This window comes from Cherax quadricarinatus, chromosome 31 (assembly GCF_038502225.1).
Source record: "Cherax quadricarinatus isolate ZL_2023a chromosome 31, ASM3850222v1, whole genome shotgun sequence".
In the NCBI taxonomy this organism is placed as follows: domain Eukaryota; kingdom Metazoa; phylum Arthropoda; class Malacostraca; order Decapoda; family Parastacidae; genus Cherax; species Cherax quadricarinatus.
The window spans coordinates 6260723-6273088 of record NC_091322.1 but is presented as its reverse complement, the minus strand read 5'-3'; the positions used below and the strand labels follow the sequence as shown (position 1 = coordinate 6273088).

At 46.2% G+C, this 12366-nt stretch overlaps 1 protein-coding gene across 1 annotated transcript in view; it reads right to left on the bottom strand.

The window, feature by feature from the left end:
* LOC128697797 (neuropilin and tolloid-like protein 2) overlaps positions 1-12366 on the bottom strand; it is a 424451-nt gene that overhangs the window by 21458 nt on the left and 390627 nt on the right. The window contains exons 5-7 of the mRNA XM_070090161.1: positions 9968-10214; positions 8628-8749; positions 1091-1234 (exon numbers count right to left, since the gene is read on the bottom strand). Of these exons, the coding sequence (XP_069946262.1) occupies positions 1091-1234; positions 8628-8749; positions 9968-10214 (513 nt within the window). The remainder of the gene's footprint in view (positions 1-1090; positions 1235-8627; positions 8750-9967; positions 10215-12366) is intronic.

Below are 12366 nucleotides of genomic sequence, written 5' to 3'. Positions count from 1 at the left end.
GAGGCAAGACAGAAGGTATCAGTGGCAGCCCATAACCCCACCAACCCACACACCTTCCTCCCCCGTCCGCCTTACACGCTTCCAGGGTAACAGGAGGTGGAGGGACGACGGGGGCTCACAGAAAGCAAGTAACATAAAATTAAAGAAACGCAGTAGTCAGTCCAGAAACCACATCTAATCGATATCAACTGATCTATTGCCATACGGAATCATTTTACTCAAGCTTTATGTACCATCGCATTTTTAAACAAATCAGATTAACTAGTTGGCAACCTATACTATCCTACCTCAGAATGTTCCAGAAAGTGCCAACATGTTTACCGACATATTTACCTAATACCTATCCTGCTCCATTATAACTGCACTGTTTCTTCACACTAAGACACCAGAGGAGAGGATAGCCTAGGGAAGGCAGGTAAAGTGATTGATCTCCTCTGGTAACCTAGTGTGAAGAAACAGTGCAGTTGTCATGGAGCAGGATAGGTAACAGTAGGTAAATATATTGGTAAACATGTTGCCACCTTCTGGAACATCCTGACGTAGGACAGTATAAGTTGCCAACTAGTTAATCTTCGTTTAATAATGCGATGCCATATAAAGAAATCTGGCAAGCTTGGCTTTCTTGAGTTGTTAAGACAACAGACTCCTGCATTATTATCGTACTCTTTGCTACTTACATTTGTATTTTTTTCCTTTCAGTCCTATCTGTCATTATCCTTACATATGTCAAAGCCATGTCGATGCTTCGTTCCCGTAGGTCAGGGTAATCAAATGAATGGGTATTAATTTGTAAAGTCAATACTGCAAGTCATACGAGGATAGAAAGACAAGCAAACGTAGAGAGATCCACTGCCGTGAGACACAAGGATTAGAAGGTAAGAGGTCGGGCATGTCTTAACGTGTGTTTGAGATGGAGATTACAATAGTACCAAGAGAAACTGAAGATAAAGCAGCGCTGATAACAGTGACTGGGAGAGATCATAGTAAAGCATGCAGAAAAAAGCAAATATAGAAAACTGCAGAGAAAGGAAGTTACGTGAAACATAATATTTTTTCTCTTAAGACTGCCATTAAGAAGAAAATTACGCACATGTATTTGCCTGCCATCCCTGATGAGTTTTCTAATGCAGTTGAAGCACATAGCGAAACACATGCCTCCCAGCAGACCGCAACCCAACGTCAGGATGATGATGATGTGCTCTGAGCGGATGTCGAACTTCAGCTTCTTCAGTGACTGTACGTAAGGGGGAAGAGAATCATGTATCATGCATAGTGGGAACAATATTATCATGCACAAGCTTATTTTCCTGTTGAGAAAGTGCAATAATATCAATATGTTTCTCTTCTTAATTCACGTTCCCCTTCTTCTCCCTCTCTTATTTTTCCCTTCCTACTCAGTTTTATTTTTTTCAAATTCATCTCACCTCTTCTCGCTGTAACTTTTCCATACCTTGCTGTCTACTCTTCACCTCCACCACCTTTCCCTCTCCTCATATCCTCCTTCCCCTCTTCTAAGTCCTTTCACTCCTAATTCCTTCACCCCCTCTTTCTCTCTCCCTCCCATTCGTTTAATTCTACAACATAACTCTTCCCATATGCCACAATAAAACTAATTTTGAGATAAAAATAATAAACATGTTGATAACTCCTTCCTCTTTAAGAGGTGTAAATGATTCACAGAGAAGCCACTTTAATGCTTGCCAAGCAACAATATGACACCAGAGGCACATCTCAGAGTTTGCCAAGCAACAATATGACGCAAGAGGCACACTTCAGAGCTTGCCAAGCAACAATATGACACCAGAGGCACACCTCAGAGCTTGCCAAGCAACAATACGACACCAGAGGCACACCTCAGAGCTTGCAAACAACAATATGACACCAGAGGCACACCACAAAGCTTGCCAAGCAACAATATGACACCAGAGGCACACCTCAGAGCTTGCCAAGAAACCAATGACACACACACACTAAAGCCTGATAAGTAACAGTATGACAAAATAAGATATAATTCTCTCAAAGAAGCCTGTGGAGAACTCCCATCCCCACCCACCATCCCACCCCCGAGGCCGTCGTACCGACAAATATATTTCCAAATTACGAAATGGTGGAAGAGGAGGGGGCATAAAGAATACTCCGACGACAAAATAGGAAGGAAATTGTGTTTCAAAATGAACAGAGCACTGCACCCAAGAGAAGGGTAAGAAGATACCCAAACACTCATACCAAACATTCAATACCTGTTTTGCTAGAAAGTTTGGGTTTGAGAAAGACCTGCCTAGTATGGGCGAGTAGGCCTGTTGCAGTGTTCCTCCTTTCTTATGTCATCAAAATAGAAGCCAGAAATACCAACACATAATAAAATATAAATACGTTCAAACTAGGTTAAAAAAAATTCCCGTTTCAATTAAATAAATATTAATACAAAATTTCCCTTAGGTTCCAACTTCAACCGAAGCATTCATAAAAAAAAAACGAATCAGTCGAAGCCACTGGCAAACTGTGGCACAATGAGTGAGCCATTAAAAGTTGCACAGAAGTGTGGAAGATTTCCTGCAAGCAGGTGCCCCTATGTGTATCCTGTCCAGGGTGCACAATGTGTGTTGACTGAGAGTCAAACACATTCATCCTGGCGGAAAAACACTGAGTCGAGCAAGGCACCAGGAGTGGCGACCCCATCAATGGTAGGAGAGTGAGCCAGAGCTGCTTTACCTGCGGGAGCCGCGACGACAGTACAGAATACTGGGAAAAGGGGTCCTGATATCGGCAGATATAAAAATATGTAAAGAAAATAAAGGAGAGCAGAAGAAAATGGAAATATTGGGACAGAGAGAGAGAGAGAGAGAGAGGGGAGGAAAAGAGAGAGGGGAGGAAAAGAGAGAGGGGAGGAAAAGAGAGAGGGGAGGGAAGAGAGAGAGAGGGGAGGGAAGAGAGAGAGGGGAGGGAAGATAGAGAGAGAGACAGAGAAGAGAGAGAGCAAACTTAAGAAATTAAAAAAAAAAAAAAAACCTTTCAGTGCGGAGTATGCAACAACCCGAAATTTATTACCAAGTCTCCAACATCCAACCAAATATAACTCACATACCGATTTCCCCGCCAGTAATCCATACTCTGTCCAGGGTACATTACCCTGAATGACACACAGTGAACCAATTAAACAAGACAAGCCTCAACCAGAAGGAACACCGGGAGTCGCACACCTGGATTCACAGGCAACCTTCAATAGCATTTCTGTAGTTCAGTTCTCACTGAGTTAAGCCACCAGAGAACCAGAATTGGTGGTTACGACAGCCCCTTTCCAAATCCCCTGAAGCACAGTATTTCTTTTTTTTTTATGAAGGGATATCTGTCCCTGAAATTTTGGCCAAAACAAATGAAGGGAGACTGAGGGAAGAGGATATGACACTCGCTTCAAACTGTGGGATCAGTTTCAAAAACATGACGATAGGAAGGGACAGAAGGTATCATAAATCACTGACTTTCTGTCCACAACAAGGCCACTAGAGATGGTGCCAAAGACAAATTTAGAAAAATGATTTAGCTTGTCATTTCCCTACCTCTTCTTCCCTCCCTTTCACAATATATTTTTTTCTTACGCCTCTTCGTCTATTCCATACTTCCAGTTCTCTCTCATCACATATAGACTACATCCATTCTCTCTTCTACTCTTCCCATTTCTCCTCATTATACTACATCTTCTTTCAACCCTTTCTAGAGAGGTACAACATTTGGTAAAAAATAACTCGAACAAAAGCATTCTTAGTCTTTTTTACAACTGGTGACTTAGAAATTTTATCTTATAATAATATAAACACCACTAACGTTAAGTTAATATAAAGAGAAGTTAGGTTACCATCTGCGAACTGAAGAGCAAGTGAAGACAGATATCTTGTGAAGGCAAGTGTGACACCCACCATCGCCACCCTGGGAGACTACAGCCATTACCACCACCCTGGGAGACTACTACCATCACCACCACCCTGGGAGACTACTACCATCACCACCACCCTGGGGGACTACTACCATCACCACCTTGGGGGACCACCACCGTCACCACCCTGGGGAACCACTACCATCACCACCCAGGGGACCACTACCATCACCACCCTGGGGAACCACTACCATCACTACCTTGGGGGACCACCACCACCATCAACACCACCCTAGGGAGCCACCACCCTGGGAGACTACTACCATCACCACCACCCTGGGAGACTACTACCATCACCACCACCCTGGGGGACTACTACCATCACCACCTTGGGGGACCACCACCGTCACCACCCTGGGGAACCACTACCATCACCACCCAGGGGACCACTACCATCACCACCCTGGGGAACCACTACCATCACTACCTTGGGGGACCACCACCACCATCAACACCACCCTAGGGAGCCACCACAATGGGGGACTACTACCATCACCACATCACCACACTGGGGGACCATCACCACCATCACCCTGGGGGGCCACTACCATCACCACCACCACCCTGGGAGTCTACTACCATCACCACCACTTTGGGAGTCTACTACCATCACCACCACCCTGGGGGACTACTACCATCACCACCCTGGGGGACCACCACCTTCACCACCCAGGGGGACCACTATCATTACCACCCTGGGGAACCACTACCATCACTACCTTGGGGGACCACCACCACCATTAACACCACCCTAGGGGACCACCACCATGGGGGACTACTGCCATCACCACATCACCACACTGGGGGACCACTACCATCACCACCCAGGGGATCACTACCATCACCACCCATGGGAACCACTGTCATCACTTCCTTGGGGGACCACCACCACCACCACCACCAACACGACCCTAGGGGACCACCACCATGGGGGACCACTACCATCACCACCCTGGGGGACCATCACCACCACCACCACCCTGGGGGACCACTACCATCACCACCACCCTGGGGGACCACTACCATCACCACCACCCTGAGGGACCACCACCACCGGCCACCCTGGGGCACCATCATCACCACCCTGGGGGACCACCACCACCATCACCCTGGGGAACCACCATCACCACCCTGGGAGACCATCACCACCACCTTGGGAGACTACCACCACCCTGGGGGATCACCACCATCACCACCTAGTTGGACCATTACCACCACCATCCTGGTGGACCACTACCACCACCCTGGGGGACCACTACAATCACCACCCTGGTGGACCACCACCCTGGAGGATCACTACCATCACCAGCACTACCCTGGAGAACCACCACCGTCACCACCCTGCGGTACCACTACCATCACCACCCTGGGGGATTGCTACCATCACCACCACCACCCTGAAGGACCACTACCATCACTACCCTGGGGACCACTACCATTATCACCACCCTGGGAGACCACTACCATCACCACCCTGGGGGACCACTACCATCACCGCCACTCTGGGGGACCACCACCTCCCTGTGGGACCACCACTATCACACCCACCGCCATCACCCTGTGGGATCACAACGCTCACCACCCACCGCCACCCTGTGGGATCACTATCACCACCCACCACCCTGTAGGATCACCACTATCACCACCCTGTGGGATCACCACTATTACCACCCTGTGGGACCACCACTATAACCACCCACCACCACCCTGTTTGATCACCACTATCACCACCCACCACCACCAACCTGTGGGACCACCACTATCACCATCTACCACTATCCTGTGGAACCACCAATATCACTATCCACCACCCTGTGGAACCGCCACTATGACCACATACCACCACCACCCTGTGGGACCACGACTATCACACCCACCACCATCACCCTGTGGGATCACCAGTATCGCCACCCACTACTTTGTGGGTTAACCACTATCAACACCCACCACTACCCTGTGGGACCTCCACTATCACCACCCACCACCGCCACCCTGTGGGTCCACTACTATCACTACCCACCATCATCCAGTGGGACAACCATTACCACTATCCACCACTACTAACCTGTGGGAACACCACTATCACCACCCACCACCATCACCCTGTGGGACGATCATCAGTATCACCATCCACCACCCAGTAGGACCACCACTATCACCACCCACCACCACCACGCAGTGGGACCACCACTATCACCACCACCCTGTGGGACTACCAGTATAACCACCTACCCTCACCATCCTGTGGGACCGCCACTATCACCACCCACCACCATCCGGTAGGACCACCACCACTCAGTGGGACCAACACTATCACCACCACCCAGTGGGATCACCACTATCACCACCACCCAGTGAGACCACCACTATCACCACCACCCAGTGGGACCACCAGTATCACCACCGCCCAGTGGGAACACCACTATCACCACCACCCAGGGGGATCACCACTAAGACCACCACCACTGTGGAACTACCATTATCACACCCACCACCACCCTGTGAGACCACAACTATTACCCCCACCACCACCCTGTGAGACTACCACAATCACACCCACCATCACCACCCTGTGGGACTACCACAATCATACCCACCACCATCACCCTGTGGGACCACCATAATCAAACCCACCAGCAACTCCCTGTGGGGACAAGCATTATTACTTCCACCACCACCCTGTGGAACTACAACTATCACAAGCATCACCACAACCCTGTGGGACTACCATTATCACACCCACCATCACCACCCTGTGGGACTACCACTATCGCACCTTGTGCAATACTCACGTTACAACCCCAACACAACACTGACAATACTCACGTTACAACCCCAACACAACACTGACAATACTCACGTTACAACCCCAACACAACACTGACAATACTCACGATATAACCCCAACACAACACTGACAATACTCACGTTACAACCCCAACACAACACTGACAATACTCACGTTACAACCCCAACACAACACTGACAATACTCACGATATAACCCCAACACAACACTGACAATACTCACGTTACAACCCCAACACAACACTGACAATACTCACGTTACAACCCCAACACAACACTGACAATACTCACGTTACAACCCCAACACAACACTGACAATACTCACGTTACAACCCCAACACAACACTGACAATACTCACGTTACAACCCCAACACAACACTGACAATACTCACGTTACAACCCCAACACAACACTGACAATACTCACGTTACAACCCCAACACAACACTGACAATACTCACGTTGCAACCCCAACACAACACTGACAATACTCACGTTACAACCCCAACACAACACTGACAATACTCACGTTACAACCCCAACACAACACTGACAATACTCACGTTACAACCCCAACACAACACTGACAATACTCACGTTACAACCCCAACACAACACTGACAATACTCACGTTGCAACCCCAACACAACACTGACAATACTCACGATATAACCCCAACACAACACTGACAATACTCACGATATAACCCCAACACAACACTGACAATACTCACGATATAACCCCAACACAACACTGACAATACTCACGTTACAACCCCAACACAACACTGACAATACTCACGTTACAACCCCAACACAACACTGACAATACTCACGTTACAACCCCAACACAACACTGACAATACTCACGTTACAACCCCAACACAACACTGACAATACTCACGTTACAACCCCAACACAACACTGACAATACTCACGATATAACCCCAACACAACACTGACAATACTCACGTTACAACCCCAACACAACACTGACAATACTCACGTTACAACCCCAACACAACACTGACAATACTCACGTTACAACCCCAACACAACACTGACAATACTCACGTTACAACCCCAACACAACACTGACAATACTCACGTTACAACCCCAACACAACACTGGCAATACTCACGATATAACCCCAACACAACACTGACAATACTCACGTTACAACCCCAACACAACACTGACAATACTCACGTTACAACCCCAACACAACACTGACAATACTCACGTTACAACCCCAACACAACACTGGCAATACTCACGATATAACCCCAACACAACACTGACAATACTCACGTTACAACCCCAACACAACACTGACAATACTCACGTTACAACCCCAACACAACACTGACAATACTCACGATATAACCCCAACACAACACTGACAATACTCACGTTACAACCCCAACACAACACTGACAATACTCACGTTACAACCCCAACACAACACTGGCAATACTCACGATATAACCCCAACACAACACTGACAATACTCACGTTACAACCCCAACACAACACTGGCAATACTCACGATATAACCCCAACACAACACTGACAATACTCACGTTACAACCCCAACACAACACTGACAATACTCACGATATAACCCCAACACAACACTGACAATACTCACGATATAACCCCAACACAACACTGACAATACTCACGTTACAACCCCAACACAACACTGACAATACTCACGATATAACCCCAACACAACACTGGCAATACTCACGTTACAACCCCAACACAACACTGGCAATACTCACGTTACAACCCCAACACAACACTGACAATACTCACGTTACAACCCCAACACAACACTGACAATACTCAAGTTACAACCCCCACACAACACTGGCAATACTCACGTTACAACCCTCCTCGTCGTACTCGTGGCGACAATTTCTGATACCATTACACCTGAGGGAGTAGTGGATACAGGTAGCATCGTCACAGTCATATTCCGTGTCGAAACATTGCTGGGTCTCGTCTGTACAACACAAACAAATGTTAACATCCACTCTTTAAACACACCTTCATTATTATTATTTATTTCGTAGGGAATTGCAGGACTACAGAGTATGATAGAGCATCCGGGGAATGGAAAGTAGTGAGGCTGGATCTAAGGAAGGATTGGGATAATCCAATTTTTGGTTCATCGCCAGCATCAGTTCTGGAGGAATTAACGCAGGGCAGTTTTCTCACATTAGTGTGAGAACCTAAATAAATCTTGGTAATAGATACCGACAAATTGGTTTAGAAAGGCATGTGAGCAAACACCAGAACATATTTATTAGAAAATGTATCGGTCCTGGAACCTTGATCACTTCTAACATACAGAGGTTAAAAAAAGTTATGAAAGTTCCAGGACCGGAACGTTTTGTAATTAATATGTCCTAGTGTTTGCTCATGAGTCTTTCTAAACCAACCTAAATTATGTTTAAGACACTCCTTTTGATAACATTTTGAGTATAAATGGTAGAAAAGCACCTTTTTTTTATCAAAGACAAAAAAAAAAAGTGAGTATGTTTATTCTTCATGGGGTCTTCAGGCGGACTGAGGTCATGTCACCTGCAGGAATCACACTGGTGTTGTGTTTCTCGTAAACACTGGTTTTCTGCCATGGGTGTAATGTATTTATTCCAGTACATTTGAAGGAGTGTAGATAAATAGATCAGAGAACCGACAAATTGATAAATTAGACACTTGTGCAACACTTGGGTATTGAAGAATGGTGGAGATCTTCACCAATCTTTATAATGGACTAATGAAGTTACTGTATGGCAAAACGTTTCTTCAGAAGAGATATGTGTCTAATTTACCAATTGGTGAAGAAGTTTGTGGTACACCATCAACGTTCCCACAGTCTTAAACTTTGACAAAAAATCACTATTAATGTGTCGTTATTAGAGAACGGAAAATGGAGCCTCCATCACTCCATTCGGGGAATGACTCACACGCGTCTAAGCTCCTCAAAGATCTAATTCTAGTGCATCAATAATTAATGAAAGAAGATCCTTTACATTATTATAACCATGAGGCACTAAAGACGCAAAGGTCATAAAGCGACTGTGGGAATAAGAGAACTTCAAGCCTGATCCGAGGAAACGGAGAGCAGCCCCATCTTGGATCAAGAGCGCTTGCCACCCTCCTTGAAGGATAGAAGAGATAAATTGATTCCCCTGCCACAAGGCAGTTGAGGCCTCACCGTCGTTGTCTTGAATGCGGTCCCTGAAGGCGGTGAACCAGGCCCTGAACTTCGACTTGAGGGCCTTCTTGACGGCGAAGAAGCGAAAGTGCATGAGGTTGCCGTTGGTAACGAAGGGGTCGGCCACGGAGCCACAGTAGTGCTGGAGGCGGTTCCTCAAGTCTGTCTCCTTGCCGAAGATGTCGACGTAGTTCATATCACACTCGTTAGGCTCTTGTAGCTCGAAGGTCTCAAAGAACATGTAGATCTGTGGAGAACAAAATGTAGATCTGTGAAGGAGAACAACACGTAGATTTGTGGAGGAGAACAACATGTAGATCTGTGGAGAACAGCATGTAGATCTGAAGAGAAGAACATTGACGTTGATCTGTGGAAGAGAACATGTAGATCTATGGAAAAAAAACAAATCTCTGGTGGAGGAGATGTAGCTCTGAGGTGGAGAACATGTAGATGTGTGGTAAAGAGCATGTAGATCTGCCGTGGAGGAAAACATTTAGATCTGTGGTGAAGAACATGTAAATCTGTGGTAAGAATCTACAGTCCCTTTGTTTTCCGTCGCCCATTCGTTTACCAAATCATCACCCTATCCCTCTTCTCCCTCTTACAGTAATAGCTGTACATGAGTGGTATACAATAAAGACAAGATGATGAATTAGACACATGAGCAACATCTGGGTATCTTTATTATGTAAAAGAAGAACGCTGCTACTAACAACCCAGCTGCCACCTGGGCTCTTTAAACAACGAGAAGATGCATCTTGGACGCTGCGCGATTGTAGAAAGGCATCTTCTTATTCCTCAACTTCAGTCCACGCTGAAAAAGTAGTGTAGGGTGGTCATAACACATTCCAATGCAGCAAAAAATAAAATATATACGTGTTTGTCCTTGCATATGAATTTTTATACGTATGTGCACTTTCATTGGCGTACGTGTGTGTACGTATGAATACATAAGTATGTATGTGTGCTTTCATATATGTAAATTTTTTGTATGTATATACTGTATATAAATGTGTATAAGTACGTGTACACATACTAAAGTAGATCGAGTGGTTTAGTAGATCGAGAATTATTAACTTTATACGCTGAATAACCCACAAACGTTCAGTGCTCTACATGAGCTAAAATGAAGAAATATCTAAAATCTTTACAAGGTATTGTGTGATCTGTCTTCTACACACTGGAGACCATACTGAAACTGCTGTAAGACAGTACGGTATTTACAACAATGTCCTGCAGAGAGACACCCACTCGGTTAAATTTTCTTGGTAAGTAATAGTATTTACATTAACTAAAGTCTCAGGCCACACTGGACTCCAGACTCTAAAGCTGCTTTGCATTAGGTCTGTTTGCCCTGAGAAAACTAAGAATGGGCCGCAGGGTGGCATCCCAGCAACCATCAAGGAAATCACTCGCTTCTCACCTACGAGAGCCAGGCTGGGAGATTTCCTGTGCGCGCTTGCATGCGTTTACACACGTAGTTTATTCTACAATTAGTATGATTTACGTCAATACTGATCTTAAGATATAGGTTGTGATCTCCCATTTATCAACACGAAACCTTTTGTTGCAACAAATGACTTGTATTTAAGTATCTACCACTGGGTGAATTACCCTGATTGATTTTTTTTATACATTATTTCACCCCATCCCCTCTTTTCCTGCCCGACACACACATACACCTATCCACACATACACATACATCCATACATAGCTTTAAGAAACGGTACGATAAAACTCTTGGAGCAGGTAAAGAGTGGACTTAATAGCGACCAGCGAAGAGGCGGGGCCAGGAACTGTGAGTCAACCCCTGCAACTACATATAGGTGAGTACACACTCGTGCGCGCGCGCACACACACACACACACACACACACACACACACACGATTGCCAAGAGCTGAGTCTCAACCCCTGCAACCACAATTGGTGAGTATGAGTACGTGAGGTTCGTAATTTTAGCATAATGCAAGGTGAAAACTGAGTGAGGTCTGTCCAAATGTGAGCTTTACCAGGCAAGTCATTAATGAGGCCCCCCAAAAATATAACCAGAGTGAATATGAAAGAATATCAAGGAGAAAGTGCAGCTAGTGAGAGTGCAGGAAGTGAGGGGTTAGTGTCAGCTAGTGAGAGTGCAGGAAGTGAGGGGTCAGTGCCAGCTAGTGAGAGTGCAGGAAGTGAGGGGTTAGTGCCAGCTAGTGAGAGTGCAGGAAGTGAGGAGTTATTGCCAGCTAGTGAGAGTGCAGGAAGTGAGGGGTTAGTGCCAGCTAGTGAGAGTGCAGGAAGTGAGGGGTTAGTACCAGCTAGTGAGAGTGCAGGAAGTGAGGGGTCAGTGCCAGCTAGTGAGAGTGCAGGAAGTGAGGGGTTAGTGCCAGCTAGTGAGAGTGCAGGAAGTGAGGGG